Below are 18,179 nucleotides of genomic sequence, written 5' to 3'. Positions count from 1 at the left end.
ATCCTATATATATATGTATATAATGAGATCCGTGATATAATTCTGAGTCACTAGAGCTATGTTCTCCCTTCTAACACCATATCTTTGAGCACACCCGACATGTACCGGAGATCCATCTCACTGTGGCGTGGGCCCCACATTTAGGATCGAGGTCGAGAGAGTAAAGATTGTGGGTGGTGGGAACGGAGGGGACATTAAAAGAGTCATGGAGAGGACCGGTCAATAAGTTGGGCGCCGATCCCCTCCAATTCTTACCTTGTGTCTGACTTCGATCAGAACCGTTCGTTGTCGGAGACAGTCGTCGGCTCGTGAATGAACGGTTGAGATTATTAGACCGAATGGTTTTATTTAAATATATTGTTGGAGAGGATCCTCCTTTTGTCGACTTCTTCCTCCTTAAAGCGGAACACGAGACTGCCGTAAGCGATTCGTCTATGTTCCCCCTCTTCTCTTCTCTATCTGCTGCTGCTGCCGCTGCCGTTGACCGGCCGAATAGGCTGTAGGTATGGGTGTGGCGAAGGACTGCGTTGGTCGCAGTGGGGGAGTTGAAGCGGCCGTCGACGATCGCTGCTCTCCGGGGTCGGCGGCAGGGGCATGGCCGGGGAACTCCAACTGGTGGCCGCCGGGGTTCCGGTTCCACCCCACCGACGAGGAGATTGTCCTCTACTATCTCAAGCGCAAGATCTGCGGACGCCGCTTCAGGCTCGCCATGATCGGCGACGTCGACGTCTACAAGTGGGAGCCATGGGAACTCCCTGGTATGATTCGGCATCTCCCTTGGTTGTTGAGCCGCAGCTCCTCCTTGTTCTCTTCCTTCGCATTTGAATCTTGTGGTTGATCACTAGATACCGCTTCTCAGTTGTCCTCCTCTTGTTCTTGCCGGATTAACCTGGAATCCTGAACGCAAATTTTCACCCATTTCAATTGATCTAATTCGTTTAGACAGTTCATTGGATTCTAATCTTGTTATCTCTGCTATTATGTGAAGGTGCTCAATTTTGTGCAGCTTAGGTTCTCTCCTTGGTTGATTGATTGCCTAAACATCTGAAGTCAAAACAATATAGATTGCTTCAACTTCACCTCCAAATCAAACAAGAATTGCTACGTTAGAACACTCTAAAGTTGTCGCCTTTTAGCGTTTTATTCCCTCTTTCTTTGCTGACTCAAATTTACAACTGTGGCTTCTCGTGGTATCTGCAGACAAATCAGAGTTGAAGAGTGGCGATAAGCAGTGGTATTTCTTCAGCCCGAGGGATAGGAAGTATCCAAATGGGTCGAGATCGAATCGGGCCACCAAATTTGGCTACTGGAAGACTACCGGAAAGGACCGGACCATCTCTCAGAACTCCAAGGCTATGGGGAACAAGAAAACACTTGTCTACTACCATGGACGCGCGCCCAAGGGAGAACGCACCAACTGGGTGATGCATGAGTACACCTTGGATGAGCAGGTGTTTTTAAGCTGCAACAATGTACAGGCAAGTCATCGCTGGAAAGGATCAACTCTGATTATAGCATCCAACACATCTATATCTTCTCTTTGTTTCATAGTTTTGATGGTTCTCCATCTTTTGTTATCAATTTTTCATCATTATCTGTCATCCTTTGCAGGATTGCTATGCTCTCTACAAGGTGTTCAGGAAGAGTGGTCCTGGTCCTAAGAATGGGGAGCAGTATGGAGCACCCTTCAGGGAAGAGGAGTGGGATGATGATGTAGTGGATGAGATCTTCAGGAGCCAGGATAACAGTGAATTACCAACGAATCCGTGGAACACTGAAGTACCAACAATCGAGCCTCTCCATGATCTGGTCTCTGCTGGCACATCATGCGATGCTGGGAGCAATCAACTAGTGGATGAGTTAGAGGATATTTTGCTAGAATTGTCTAATGAGCAGAACATGGTTGGCCAGTATTCAGAACATTCCGCATATGTTTCAGAGGTATTGCTGTATTCCATGCTTTGTTGCTCATTTCATTCTAATTCCACAATCTGGTTTGCAGTAACAATTTTAGATTACTGATGTCCAAATGTGAAAACAAATGTACCAACATCAATACACATGGACCCAACACAAGAGTTGACAAGCATACACATTATTCACTCACACGTCTCATGCTCCACGCATACTGCAAGCATGTAGACATGCAACACACGCACAGTTGCATAGAGTGTCATTCCTGAACTCATTTGGAACTGTAAATAAATGAAATATAAGAGCACATTCCTGATCCATCTTTCCTTAGATCCTCTATCCTCAAGCAAAGAATGCAACGAAAGTTGGCTGACCTTTATTGGCTTGTCTCTTTGGTGCAGGTTAATGTTGAAACAGAAATTGGAAAGCACAATTTTTGCCCATCCTTAACGAAAGCTACTTCTTTTGAGAACAGTGGCATTTGTTATGAGCTGAGCACTTCAGACACAAAGTTTCAAGTCACACAACCAGATTCTGCTTGTGTTCAGCCTGTTGAAGATCCTGAGATGACTTCATTAACCTCTAACACCCAACAGATTCTAGAGCAGGCAGATGAGGAGTTTTTAGAAATCAAAGATTTCAATGACCCAGAATCCATCATGTGGAGTTGGAACGATTTGAATAACAGGGACCAGATCGATGGCCCTAACGAGTTATATGATTCTTATGACTATTTTGATGCCCCTGTGGCTTTCTCTGATGATTTTGACTCTCTGGGCCTTGCAGCACCAATTTCATACCTTGATGGTTTTGGTGGTGATGAAGCACTAGATGAGTCATACCACGTATCAACTGAACTTTGGGGACATAATCAGGGTTTCGGTGCCTCAAATGCGGACCCAAACCAGGTCTTCATGACATCACCAGCTTCAGGTGCTTAAAAATCTTGCATTTGCATGATCCAGTATACATTCCTTACAAATCATTCAGCCACACAGATTTTGCTTGTGCTAGTTCTCATTTTTCGCTACTTCATACATAGGTGCTGCATATGCTTCTACATCATCCAATATGGAGATGGTCCAACGGCAAAACAGCACCTCAGAATCGTGGTTCAGTTCTGCACTCTCAACCTTGTTGGATTCAGTACCAAGCCGTCCTGCGCTGGCATCAGAGAATACCTTCATTAGCAGGGCGTTTGAACGAGTATCGAGTTTTAGAGCAGGGCAGGTTGGAGTTCATGGTCCAAACGCCACCGCAGATGGGCACCATGCTGCATCGGGAAGAAGGGGAGGCCGCAATGGTGGGATCCTTTTCATCTCATTCCTGGTGGGACTGGGTGCTGTGTTCTGGGTTTTGACTGCTGGAGCTGTGGTGAAAGTATTCAGTGCTTTTTTGGCCAGGTTCAATTCCTCCTGAATATGTAAAATTGACATGAACAAGAGTTCCTTGTTCATTATTCTGGTTTCAAGTATCCTAATTTTGTTGATATCAATCTTTGTATGTTTTCGAGTATGCACAATTGTAAAGGCTAGATACTATTGCAGCACTTACAATGGGATTCTTCTTCAGAGATAACTTCCATTGAATTAACCTTGCAGCAAGTATTTTTATGTGAACTTGTGCTGTTGCAGATCAAGGAGAATGAAATAAACAAAGGACATCCTCTGCAGGGTTGCTTGGCTTATTGGAAGGTTTATGGGCAGAATAGGAACTGAATCAATTGCACTGCAGTATGCAATCACCAAATCACCCATCACTCTGAAAACACAAGTACATCATAGTTTCCATAGCCAAAAATAGGTATCCTTTACAAGTTCTTTTACCATAGATCCCAACACACAATCACATTTACACCACATAAAAGAATAGTGGAGCCATCTGAACTGCAGCAGCACATCTTTGAACAAACAATTCAGTACTAATTTGACACAACCATCTTCTGGGGCAGTCATTCACCTGATACTTCACAGATGCAGGGGTGGCTTAGGATGTGGTAGCTTTGTGAGATGGATTGAAAGGTACCTGTTCAGCACAATCCAGATTGTCTCCAGAGAACTGGCGCCCTACTCCCACAAGTCCAAGTAATACTGGTGGTGAGATATTATATTGTTCATGTAATCGATGTAGCCCTGGCCGCAAACCATCTCACCATACAAAATGTTCATGGTGAGCCCAAAGCCAGGCAACCTTTTTGATTAAGTGTCATTCTTTGAGGGCTTCCAGTTTCCGACAAAAACATCATGGGCTGAAGGCTGCTTCTTCTTCGTCGGTGTCATCCACTTCCAGATGGCGGCTTGGAAAGCTAGGGTAGCATTCTGCTCTAGGTATTCTGGATGGTTCAACAGATCTACCTTTAGAGCATCACCAATAAGTCCGTAGTTGTAGTTACTGGTAGTCATCGGTTAAGTTCATAAGCACTCAATTTACTTCAACCATCCTCACACCAATGCAAACTTGAAACACCATTCACATACCAGTTCACAGGACGGGCATAAATGTAGCATAAATGCATAATCTTGGCTTGGGCTCATTTCATGGTTGTAGCATAAATGCATAATCCCCATGCAAGCGGACCACCGGTGGCAACACCATACCCACCTGCAACACAGATGCTCGGCAGATACACAGTAGTCTTAATAGGTTTTTATATGACGAGTCCATGACAGTCAGTCGCTACTCATCTTCGATATATGATTGTGCAGGCAAGGATCTGAACTTGATCAAATTGTTAGCATAAGCATTGAGTATCATTGATCCAATTTTTTGATTTCCCTTCTCTATGTGATGCAATTTCCATCGTCAATAAGAAGGGAATAAGAGACAATTGGCAGCAATTAGATTAGATGCATGAACGAACGGAAGGGAGGGAGGGAGGGATTGGAGGGAGAAAGGGATGGGATTTCATTTTTGGCTTACAGGAGGTCTTGCTGCCGACGTGGCCGACGAAGGCGGCGACCTCCTTCATCTTGGTCTACTTATCGCCGGTGGTGCCGAAGCCGAGGGGCTCGTAGAGGGCGGCGGCGGTGATGAACGACTGGTAGTCCCAGAAGCCGACGGCGTGGGCAACGGGGGCGTTGCGCTGGCTGAAGAGGTTCTCGAACCGGTACACGTGCAAGTACTCGCTGACGGTCTCGTTGCAGCAGTAGACGCTGCCGCTGCACTCCCACCCTTGTCGCACGCCTTGGTCTTCGACTTGGACGCCTCCACCGCCGAGCCGGCCGCCACGATCACCACCAGAACGGTCCATCACGCCCTCATCTTCCCCATCGGATTCGCTCGCTGCTCCGTGACCGAGAGCGAGAGGGAGTCGAGATCTGATCCGGCAACTAGGCGACGGTTGGGGTGAGCGGTAATATTCACAAGCGAAGTGGAACCAAAGACCGTCTAAACGCGAGCCAGCGAGTGAGGGTGTGTTGGGTTGGCCAAGAAGGTGAATGAAGAAGATATAATAGTGGAGAGTCAAGTCATTTAATTTTTTCACCTCCTCCGATCAAGAAAAAACCCAAAAGAAACCCCGGAAATCCCCTAAAAAGAGCAGAGATGTCTCCCCGATCCAATATTCTTGTTCCCGTGTCTGTCAGTCAAAACCCTAAAAACCAGAGAAGGTTTGTCGTCGTCGTTGGGGAGGAAAGAGAGAGAAAAAAAAAAGAAGGTTATATCGGGTTCGCGAGATGGCGCAGGCTCTGACGCACCAGCAGGCGCCGAACGGGACGTTAGCAACGACGGAGGCGGCGTGGCCGGCTCCGGGGGAAACCAGTTCCCGTCCACGTCGCTGTACGTGGGGGACTTTCAGGCGACGTGACAGAAACGCAGGTGTACGATCTGTTCAGCCAAATCGGCCCGGTGGTGACCGTCCGGGTTTGCCGTGACCTCGGAACATGACGATCGCTTGGCCACGCTTACGCCAACTACAGCAACCCAGTCAACGGTGAGTCGGTTCGTTGTTTTTCTTCTTCTTCAAGTTCTTTGTGTGCCTTTTCCCGTAATTGGTTTTAGGAGTCCAATTTAATGTGTTTGGACTGCCCAATTATGTCAGTTTTGGAAACAATTAATTTGATGTATTTGAACTGCCCATTTATGTTAGTTTTGGAAACTAAGTGTCATACTATTTTCGTTCTTTTCCGTTCTTGTTCATTAGCTATGCCCAATTTTAAGGAGGATTCTTATCCTTGTTTGATTAAACTGATTGAAAAACGCCATTTGACGTTGGTCTCCTGTCAAGAAGCAAGCATATTTTTCCTACTAATCCAATTGAAGGAGTGGTGCCTTTGGTACATCAATAGAGTGAAAAAAAGGTTTTTTGTATGCTAGTGGCCCTTAAACTATCTTGATCTGTATGAAAAAAAAAAATCAAAGTGAATAATATTCTTCTACTGTTCATATGAAACAAGGATTTCTGAATAAAGTGAAATAATGCATTCCTACAAAATACTCTGGGAACTATGCTACATATGCTTTTTAGCAAAATCTTTTGTGTTCAATGAGGCATACACTTGTATAGCAGAACAAGCTTCTTTCACAAGCATGGGCTTCATGCTGGCTGCTAATTGCTAATCAAAACCATAAATACTATTTGGTTTATTTATGCCATCAAAATCTGGCTCCTTATTCACGGATTTTCGCAAGGAAGCATAATTCAAACTATAAACCTGAGTGACCATGTCTCAGTTCATTTTCTAAAACATATAAAATGGCGGCCGAGTCACACCTATGAAGTACTTGTTGCACTTATCTATACATTTATGCTGTTCGACCAATATGCATTTCAATTAGACAGAATCAATGACCAAGCAACAAAATTTACAAAAATGGAATCTTAGCTTCTTTCTTAGATCATGCTTTGAACAAGTGATATATTGATTTATGCGAAAGTAAAAGCCTGAAGAGCATTTGTTATAACCCCATGGTTTAAGGGTAATATAGTAGTTTTAAATTGGAACTTAGGAAAGGGTGGGATGTGTGATGGGTTCAGTTACTGAATACCTGATGGCTTTTGGGGTGTGGAATGAGGAGAGAGTACTGTTCTTTGAGAATAATACAGAACTCATCTTTTTATTTGTCTGTCCTCACTCATCTAACAAATTTAGGAGGAAATATATTTGAGAGGAAGGAATGTGATGGGGGACCATGCATTGCCTTGAGGATTGTGGTAGGATTCTATTTTTTTTCTTTTCCATGTCAGAAACCTGGTAGTGATCTTTTCTAGAGATTTCCTTCCTTCTATCTCATTGTTTTCTATGATGTAGATGATTGTATTGAAATAAAAAGCGTTCCTTGTCATCCAAAAATGCTATTTTCGATGCTTAAATTATCATATGAAGCGTAATGATATCTATGGCAAATTTTCTAATATGATTGTGGCTCAATTTTCCAGTAGATGATTCAAATATTTTTACTTGTATCCATGTGAGTGTAGTAGAAAATGCATGTCATTTGTTATTTACCAAATTCCCTAAGAAGGAAAAGGAAATAACAATGAGCGATAATATCTATGTATAAGAAAATGGTAGTTAATTCTTCTAATCTGATTAACATGTTTCAATTGTGGTATATGTTCCTTGCACTTCATGTGCAATGGTTAACTAGGTTACTGGTAGAATCATGGTCATAAGGCATCACTATTGGAATTTCATTGTCACCCCGATGCACTTAATATCTCATGCTCTAACTGATCCACTAACCAATCCTTGAAATGAACTTGGATATGAACCAGTTGGAAGTTAATCCACATTTGCATAGGTCTAGTGTGGACAAACAACTCAGAGGCATATCTTAGTTGAGGTTGCAATACCTTTTGGTGTTGTCATCTGCATAATCCAATGAATAGACAAAACAAGTGATAGCACAATCAAAATCACTACATCTTTTGCGTTCTTGTAACATATGCATGCACTATGCTTAACATCCTATGAGTAATTTCAGATGTCTCAAATGATGACTGCTCTACACATTCATAAGTGTACTGATTTCCAAGCCAATATCCTAGAGTGGGACTGTGGGAGATAGCTCGTGATAATGACTCGACACTTGGAGTAAATCTATGTCCATGCTTCAGTTCTGTTACACTGATAAACTTGAATCCACTGTTACAATTTTGGAGCTTTCCTCCAATCGTAGGCCAATTAGTGATCAGAAAGAGGAAATCTTGTTGTAATTCACCATAAGTCAAGGACCACATGGCATAAGTCTTCTGGCCATAGGGCTATAGGATATGGTAGTAATATTCTAACGCAAGCCATGGGCCCCTCCGCATATTTGAGGCCATAGCTTGCATGAACCGTTCTACCATGGCCTAGCCTCAACCCAACCATTACCTTTAGGTCATGGCTTCATTGCTAATTTCTTACTCAAAACTAGATAGTTTGGGAAGAAGCATAATGTTTAGACTGTAACCACATTTATTCCATGGCATGTATTACTAGATTGCTAGTCAATCTATTGTTTTGTGACTAACCTATCAAAATATGTGATGGTTATATAGTGGCCCTCTGACAGTCAAGTGGAATTTAAGTGATATTTAATGACCCTAATGTGAATGACTCATTTTGTGCCTTATTAGCAATAACATCATGCACTTGTTAATCCTTATTTAATGCAAGACCTTTTCCCATGTTCTATCTGAATGGACTTATTGTACACGAAAGAGTTGGCCAAATTAATGCTGGACCTTAACCACGTGAATCATCCAATCTCCATTTTCAGCACAACTTACATTTCCTACACTTGGCCTGGTAGTACATGGTATGTACCTAAGTGTAATTTCCAACAACAGTATTCATTTGTCATGCATGTATGCACATATTCATCTATGTGGTCATAGGTGATGTGCATATATCACTATTAGTAATTACACATGTAGGTGAGATCTTTAATGAGAATTTAAGAGGAAATTGTTTTCAGGATACCTTGTAGTCATTATGTATATTATATTGCACTAACAAACAATGCAAAGGGAATCAAAATGATTAGTAACACAAACAAATGATTAATGACCCAATTTAATTTGAATGTATCATTTTAAGCTAGAGTTATTTAACGGTCATAGTAAGTGTTAATGAGATGCATACTTAGTGAAGCTAGTTTGAACTAGCATAATTTGCTCATCTGGATTTATTAGTCTAGAAAAGTCAAGATGGGTTCAATAGTTAAATTATGCTGAATTTATCTAATCTAATAACATAGGCATTCTTAAGTGGGTCTTGGATATACTCAAGTCAACTTCTATTTGACCTTGTGTTGTTTATTGTTGTTAGCCTTATAATATGAATGATGAACCTCTTAAGTTGGTTAAGATATTATTCTATTTTACATTCACGTTCTTGCTTGTTATTGGATGATACTCTACTGGTGATGGTATTATGTTGGTTTGCATTCTTATATGATATTATATTTTGCACGTTATATGATACCATGAATTGTATCATGTTGATTATGGTCATTATCCCTATCGATGATGGGCAAATAAACTAGTACCGATAGACCGATTTTCTTCTGAATTAGCGGATCATCAAATGGGGCAACTAGATGGTCTTGTGTTTGGTGAGCAACATGTGTATTACCATCATGACTCCGTCATGATTAGATGTCTCCATCATGACTAGTGTGAGACCACTCTAGTTTAAAGGGCAATATGGAACCCCAACATCTGTAGATCAATGTTTTCAAAAGGCACTCTAGCGAGGCGAGACGAGACGAGGCCTCAGTGCCTCGCAAAGCCTCCAGGTGTGGTGTTTCAATGAAGTGTTGCTTAGGTGCACACCTGGGCCCAAGCGTTGGGCACCTCGAGCCAGCACCCAAGTGAAGTTGGGTTTGGGTTTCTGCCTGAGTCGATTAAACCAACTAATGTACCCTAACACAACCCTCCCCCAAACCCCTCTAAAAGTTTGTCTTCGAAGTGAATTCACCACCTTTATCCGTAGTTTCATTCGTCGTCGTTGCTTTCGTTTGCAGATTTGTCCATTGTTGTCGCCTTATCTACAGCTTCATTTGTCACCCTCTCTTTCCCCCTACCTTCTTCCACACCCGTTGGATACACCACTTCTCAATTCTTTATTTAGCATTGGTTAGAATTGGTTAACACCATATTGATCGACACTTTGAGCATTTTGCAACTTTGTTACCTTTTAGTACCAAGCGTTTTTTTAAACACTATTGCAGATGTTGATGTCTTTTTTTTATATCAATTGTTTATATATATTGTTGGGAGAGCTATCGATTCTGAGAGTTTGGATGTCCATTTGTTCGACACTATTATTGATGATGGTGTATCATTGGATGATTATGACGCATTATTAATGATATTTTATTATATGCATCTTTCTGAGTTGTTACTTTCAAATTCCCTATTGTTGGTACTTTGGTTATTCGTCTTGTATGAATGAACATTTATTATGAACATATTTTCACAAATGTTATGTATTTATTTCGTATATTGTTATTCATTGTCCTTTGAATTCCTCTACTGGGCATTTGTGTTTATTATCTTTTTTAGATCATAGTACAATAGGAGGATTCTTTTCATATTGAGCTGAGGTGATGTTTATTTAGGTAGTTGGATGAAAGGTCTCATTGACTGCTTGTTTAGTTAGTTGGTATTTGTGTTTTATGTATTAATGAGGAACATGTCATATAAATCGTCAGAGCATTATGAATTTTGTGTATGAGGAACATGTATTAATGAGCATTATGTATTAATGAGAAACATGTAACATATAAACAGTCAGCTCTGGATGATGAATTTTGTGAAGAATTGTATGCACGATGCGATTATGGCATTACAACTTTTGAGTAGGGATTAAAGCTTTTAAATTAAACCAATATTGTTGTTAAAAAATATGAAAAAAAATATAGGAGAGATGCAATGACTTTGATTTGTACTTATTTTTAATTTTTGAAGAAGAAGAGCCGAAAAGATATTATCCTCATAAATAATAATATTGTCCTAGTGTCTCTGTCGATTAAAGCTCCTATTCTAGTTTATATGATTTCTAATAGGTTTAGAGGATTGAGCAAATTAGGAAATCTTGGGACTCCGTTTTTTGGTTTCTATCGATTATGCAAGTACTATAAAACCCAAGAGTGACCATAACCATCGGATATTTTCAATTATTTCCTAAATCAAAAATTTTTCTAATAGTATTTTAATATAAACCAATATTGTTGTTGAAAAATATTAAAAAAAAACTATAGAAGAGATGCAAGGACTTTGATTTGTATTATTTTTTAATTTTCGAATAAAAAGAGTAAAAAGGATATTATCCTCATGAATAATAATATTGTCTTAGTGTCTCTATCGATCAAAGCTCCTATATTATTTTATATGATCTCCAATGGGTTTAGAGGGTTGGGCAAATTAGGAAGCCTTGGAATCCCTTGTTTGGTTTCCATCAACTGTTGAGTACTATGAAACCCAGCAGTGACCATAACCATTGGATATTTTTAATTATTTCCTAAGTAAAAAAATTTTCTAATAGTATTTTTTCTTATTTGAATAATTTAGTTCCTAAATAAGTATATCCTAGGTTGGAAATAACTTGTAGCCATTATGATTGTTTCTTAATTTGAATAAATAAAATTGGAATGATGTTATTAATTATTTAAATATAAATTATTTTAAAAATAAAAAATATAGTTATTCCATATATGGCTTTACCCCTTTCCCCTATTTAAGTTGCTCAAACCCTTCTCGCTCATTTATTTTATGGAGACAAAAAGAGTCTACCAACAAGGAGCAAGGAGAAAGGGCTGGTGATCATCCCTAAGGAGAACCGTAAGGTCTCCTACTTTTCTTTTGTTTTTTAAGCATTTAGTTTGTGTTGATAGAATCTTTATATTTCGAAATTAATTAATTTTAGTTCTTTGAAAATCTATGTTAGCATTCACATTATTTTATAAGATTTTACAACATTTTATTCATAGGTTATATTTAATTTGTATCATGTCATTTATTCAGTTGAAGTTCTTGTTAATGAGATTTTAATTAATTGATCAATTATGCAATGTAGATTTGTTTAATTTGGATATTAGTTACTCATTTTTATATAAAAAATAAAAATCTAACTATTGGACCACTCTTGGGTCTAGTGTGGCTAGCCCGGGCTTGGTCTACTCAGGTTCGGCCTGGACTAGACTCAACTTGAGTCTGCTCAGGTGGACTGGACTCAATTGGGTCAAGCCCAGCATGACCCATCCCTTTGCACCATGAGGTCCAACACACGTGGCTCGACTCCACTCGATGCCTATGGACTGTTGAGGCCCAACACTCAGCCCCTTTGGGCCGAACCAAATCAAATTGGTTCGCTCAATTCAGGCAAGTTCTTGGTGATAATGGAATGGTTTTGAACGGTTTTAACTGGTTCAGGCTATTTATGGACTGGTTTAGGTTAAATTGAGCTGGTCTTAGGTGATTCTAGATTGGATCATGTCGATTCTGGCCCAGTCAACCTGGATTGAACGGTTTGCTCCTCATCATTAGATTCTTCCCATCTACCTTCAAGTTAGAGTGAATGGGAGAGGGTTTGATGAGGAGGGGGAACCATGTATGACATAACTCTAATTTTTAACTGTTGGTAATTAATATGTAAATAATTAATAATATCAGTCTAAACTAACTTATCAAATTAACTAACCATTTCAATGGTGGTAATTTATTTCGAATTTAGGAAATAAATTATTCTATCAAGGGAAAGATACTATTTGAGGAATTTCTATTTTAGGAAATAAATGAAAATATTTGGTAATTACAATTAGCATGGAACATGTCGCCTGATAAGTATGGGCAGGAAATTCGTCATGCAGAGTGCGCCAGTGCCAAGTATTGCCCTGTAACATCTCCCCTTGTCTGATTCCCCTTATGCTTACCATAGGTTTTGTTGGACCTTTGGTGGTGGTGAGCTCCAGACAGTGGGTGCTGATGTTAGCCCCTTGATTTTCCTGGTTTAGTTGCTGGTATAGAAGCACAAATGGTTATTGTGTTGGCTTTTATAGAAGACCATACCTGTGCAAGAGATGATCTTCCTAATGTACCTCTATTCAACAGCTGTGGGGAATTATTTGGATATTAACTTGATTAAGACAAACTGTGGTGACACCCCTTCTACCAAACCTAACACTTATTTCTCTTTGGTGGATATCCACTGTGTGAAGAGATAATGAACCAAGAAAGAGAAACTAATTGGAAAAAAAGAAATCTCTTGAAATCTCATAATTTATCCAGGATTCAAATGTTGGGATGTTTTTAAATTATTTGTTTAATGTTCCCAAATTACTTTTTTTGTATTTATTTCTATCTTTTCTGCAAGATATCAAATCCATTCTTGCATCAAGTCTATGAAGTAGTATTATATTCAATGGCCCAGTATTTGTTGTGGAATATTTAAAATAACGAAAGTGATTTCTTATAATAAATCAACACATGTTTTCATAAAAGTCATTTACTGAAACCTTCTCTGATTTTGAACAATTTACTATTTCATTGCTATTAGTATTGGAATTCTCTTCTTGGACATCAAGGACTTTTAATAAATGGTAACTCTCTGGAAGCAAATATTGCGTTGGCTGTATTATTGATGGAATGAAAATTCTACATCATAATACCATGAGAATCAAAGTGTTTCTTTTGGAGCAGTTGCCAAATGATAAGTGTAAGAATGTCTTTTTTTTATCTGATTTTTTTTTATGATTGACAGCTACAACGGCATTGGAGGTGCTGAACTTTATGCCTCTTAACAATAAGCCTATTCGCATTCTGGATTCAAACCGGGACCCTAGCATGCATAGAAATGGGGCAGCAAATATATTTGTTAAGGTAATGAATTGTTTAATTTGCTGTGGTGAAGATGTCAGTTTCCAATTAGATTATGGATAATTTATGTTACTCATTTCTTTTGACAGTTGCAAGTTTGCATTGTACATACATAAGTTGTTATTTTTGTGTTTTTCAGAATCTAGATAAAGCAATATGCAATGGACAGCTGTTTGATATCTTTTCGGCATTTGGTAGAATTGTTTCCTGCACGATTGCAAAAGATGCATCTGGACAGTCAAAAGGCTATGGTTTTGTTCAATTTGAACAAGAGGAGGCAGCTCAGAATGCAATCAATGAGATAAATGGAATGCTTTTAAATGATAAACCAGTTTTTGTTGGACCCTTTATTCGCAAAAAAGAAAGACAGAACTCCTTAGACAAGACAAAGTTTTCTAATGTCTTTGTCAAAAACCTCTCAGAGTCGACTACAAATGAAGATCTAGAAAATATCTTTGGCGAGTATGGGAAAATTACAAGTGCCATTGTTATGAGGGAGGAGGATGGAAAATCTAAATGTTTTGGGTTTGTCAATTTTGAGAATCCAGATGATGCCGCTCGAGCAGTTCAAGAACTCAATGAGCAGAAATTTGACGATAAGGAGTGGTATGTTGGAAAGGCACTGAAGAAATCCGAAAGAGAATTAGCACTGAGAAAAAGTTATAATCAGAGTGCGAGGAATACAGTGGACAGGGATCAAGGACTCAACTTATATTTGAAGAACTTAGATGATAGCGTTGGGGATGATGAGCTGAAAGAACTATTTTCTGATTTTGGTACAATTACTTCTTGCAAGGTACTGGATGTCCAGTTTTGGTACAATTAATTCTCTTAATTTTCTTGATTTGGTCATAATGGCTTTCTTGTGATGTATATATATGTTACAGATTATGCGGAACCCTGATGGTATAAGTAAAGGTTTTGGTTTTGTTGCTTTCTCTGCACCTGAAGAAGCAAATCGAGCTGTAATCTCATTCCCTCTCACGCGCACGCACACACACATACACTCTCTTCTAAAAATCTTTTGGAACATTCATAAATGGAATTTTTTTCTTTTTTTTTAGCTTGAAGATATGAAGGGAAAGATGGTTCGCGGGAAGCCACTTTATGTTGCACCTGCGCAACGGAAAGAAGATAGAAGAGCTAGTTTTCAGGTATCTACTTTATCCCAACCATTTTTTGAGGTCATAATCAAGTTACTTTAAGCAGCTACAATGGTAATGTGGTCAGCTAGGTTTTAGTGTGGTACCTTCAACTGATGTTTCATGTCTAGCTTTGAAGTGAAAGGATATGAACAAGCTTCTAGAAGCTTCATATCCTACTTGTTACATATCATGTCTACTTAGGTGTTAATTTTGCAAAAATAGTGGAAGTGCTTTACAATTAGCCTTTAGGTTACACCCTATAATCGTTTGCTTTTTTGTCCTCTTTTTTTACTCAATCCAACCTGGAAATGATGAACTGTGTAATTTGTGTTGGCAAAGTACTTTTCTGATGGTCCATTGTCTGAAATGGATTATGTCATAACGAAATTGTCTCTTTTATAGTCATGTCTCTTTGTAGCAATGTATTTTGCCATAACAAAATTCTGAAATTTTGCTGGCATTTATGTTTTGTTTTTTTTTCAATAACTTTTTTGTCTAATATATAGGCACACTTTTCACAAGTGCGACCTGTAGCAATGGGCCTAGGCCCAAGTGTTGGTCCCCGAGTTTCCATGTACCCCCCCAGTGCTCCTGGCCTTGGGCAACAAATATTTTATGGTCAACCACCTCCTAACCTTATTCCACCACAGGTATCTATTTGGTTCTTATGTTTGATTCAATTTTTTTATCATAAAAAATCCTGTTTTTCGGATAACCGTTTACTGCAATACTAGTTGGTCAATTGACTGTCGAGGACAATATTAGTTATATAATATCCTGGCTTTTGTGATGCTCAATATTAAGGTGGAAACTCTTACAATTATCTCCATGTCCTTCAATCTCTGTTTGAACTGTTGAAGCTTATATTTGGCCAAAATATTCAAACATGCCATGTAGCATAGATATCAGTCAAGGTATTATCATATTTGATGGCCGGTGGTCAAACTGGATATTGGTTGATATACATACTTTATCACGACTGTCATAATGGGAAATAACTTTTTATAATGCTTGTTATCCTTTTGCTCATTATTATATTTCTTTAATATTATAGTGGAAGAAGTTTCGGTAGTTGTAGCATGCTGTTGCTCATTAGTGAAAAGGAAATGTGAAGTGGGAAATTGCAAATTTAGTATGTGCATTGCATGTGTAAGCTAACTAGTGTACAGAAGCTATTATTTCAGTCTTAGCTTTGGAGCTCCCTTATAAAGATTAGAATAATGACTGGTAAGATTCAGGTGTAATTGTAATAGATACTTTTGCATTCTTTTATTTTTAATTCAATCTTCATTATTATATTATCTATATGTGGAATATAGAATTTACCTTCTCTTTTTTGAACTCTTAGTTGCTGATGCCATCTGTCATGGACTTACATGATGAATGGTGTGGCATACATACAGTATGACAGTAAGTCAAATACTTGTATGATTGCCTGCACCTAAAGCACATGAACGATACGTCATAACTGAAATGCATCACTGATCTTTTTTGTGCATTTCAAGTACATTGTTATGAAATGTGTTGTCTGTGGTGCGCTGCATTTAGTTATTTTGTTTATTGAATCTGCATGTTACTGCTTTATAAGTTACTATGCATGCTTTATTAATTCTTTTATTGCTTAACTCATTCTATAACTTCTAAAATTTCGTCTACAGCCAGGATTTAGATTTCAGCCACAGATCATCCCTGGAGTACAACCTGCAGAAGCACCTATGCCAAATTTCTTACCGGCCCTTGTCCAACAAAGACGGAAGGTACACCAACCATTAACTCTGTAACAGGTCCTTGATCATCTCGCTTGGTTCTAAAGCTTTCTGTGCCTTCTTACAATCATGGTTACCATTTGGTGGGTTTAACTATTATTAACAACCACAGCAAATTGCAATTGGTTGAAAGTAGAAAGAGTACTAGGGTGAAAGATTCAGAAGGGTTAAAGTTTAAATTTGAAGGGCAAAATAATATGTTCTCATCTTGGTTTTATCTGAGATTATAGCTTTATAGAATGTTCAATGTGATGCAATATTAGTATTGATCTAACTTTTTATTTATTTATTTATTTATTTTGCTTATAATGCATAACAGATGGTTCCAAAGTTTCATGTCCACAGCTACCCTCCTGGCACACCAGGTGCAGTTGGTGGTATGCTCCATCCTAATGAGATGGGAGGTTTGCATATGCAAGATGTTGCCGTGCCACAACCTATTCCCATCGCTGCATTGCCTTCGGCCCTTGCAAATGCTCCTCCCGAGCAACAAAGGCTGGTATGTTTCTCATCGATGTGTCCTTTTCCGGTTAACATGTCCTCGTATTTACAAGTGCAATGAATCAACTCTATCTATGGTCGACCGATTATGGTTCACATGTTCTTCCTGTGCAGATGCTCGGTGATAGTCTGTACGCACTTGTTAAGCAACTTGAACCCGTTGATACAGCCAAAGTTACAGGAATGCTGCTCGAGATGGACCAAACCGAAGTCCTGCATCTGCTGGAATCTCCAGATGCTCTGAGAGCAAAAGTTGCAGAAGCGATGGAAATTCTGAGGAGTGTCGCACAGCAGCAGCAGGGCTAACGCACCGGCTGATTAGTCGGCATACTGAACGATAGCCTCATTCATTGAGGCGACGGACTTAGTTTTAGATTTTCCTCGAGGCAGGAACTAGTAGCTTATAGTGGAGCTCGGTTTTGCTTTTTCTTTGCTAAGAACATGTTTCGTGGGATTTGGGTTTTAGACTAGTCTTTGCTTGTGGATTGACTTGTTTGCGTTGGTAGAATACTGGATCAGTAGTTCATAGTTCATTCCATTTTCCTGTTGCTTTCTTCCCTGAGTGTTGTCCTTACCATGTCTTGCATGGCCTACGTGTCTAAGATTTATCTCGTCATGTGTTGTCGATTCGACTGCTTCATCTTCGTTGTATGACACTCGATTCATCTATTGGATTTGTCATATCATCTTACTAGGTAGATATTGTCCACATGCCAAATTCATCAATGTTGGGTGTTATCTTGGCTCGAGATTGATGTACATTGAATCGAATTGGGAACCCTAGTCGAGTCTTGGGTCATTAGGCTATGGGTCAGCAGGTAGGATTGTTTGTTTGATTAAAACATATTTTTAAAATATATTAAATAATTTAAAAGTAGATATAATAAAATTTTAAAATATGAAAACTAATTTTAAAAGTAAAAAATAGTATACGAATGATAATATCAACTAATAAATGCTAAAAAGGATTTTTGTTAATATATTTAGTAATTTTTTATTATATTATAAAATCGGATGTATCCAAAAATCCGTTTAGTCAATCAATTC

The 18,179-nt window shown here is 39.0% G+C and overlaps 1 protein-coding gene and 2 pseudogenes across 1 annotated transcript; 2 read left to right on the top strand and 1 right to left on the bottom strand.

The window, feature by feature from the left end:
* Positions 1–416: 416 nt before the first annotated feature.
* Positions 417–3,503, top strand: LOC135645337 (NAC domain-containing protein 17-like). The gene is made up of 5 exons (XM_065163636.1): positions 417–758; positions 1,201–1,478; positions 1,612–1,941; positions 2,316–2,847; positions 2,957–3,503. The coding sequence occupies exons 1-5, from the start codon at positions 506–508 to the stop codon at positions 3,331–3,333; spliced, it is 1,770 nt and encodes a 589-aa protein (XP_065019708.1). The 5' UTR covers positions 417–505; the 3' UTR covers positions 3,334–3,503.
* Positions 3,504–3,699: 196 nt separating this feature from the next.
* LOC135645338 (chitinase-like protein 1) lies at positions 3,700–5,449 on the bottom strand (annotated as a pseudogene).
* On the top strand, positions 5,447–17,690 carry LOC103996379 (polyadenylate-binding protein 2-like; annotated as a pseudogene).
* The last annotated feature ends 489 nt before the right edge of the window (positions 17,691–18,179 follow it).

The sequence above is a fragment of the Musa acuminata genome, chromosome BXJ3-8, assembly GCF_036884655.1.
Source record: "Musa acuminata AAA Group cultivar baxijiao chromosome BXJ3-8, Cavendish_Baxijiao_AAA, whole genome shotgun sequence".
Lineage (NCBI taxonomy): Eukaryota > Viridiplantae > Streptophyta > Magnoliopsida > Zingiberales > Musaceae > Musa > Musa acuminata.
This window is presented reverse-complemented; position numbering and strand designations above follow the sequence as displayed.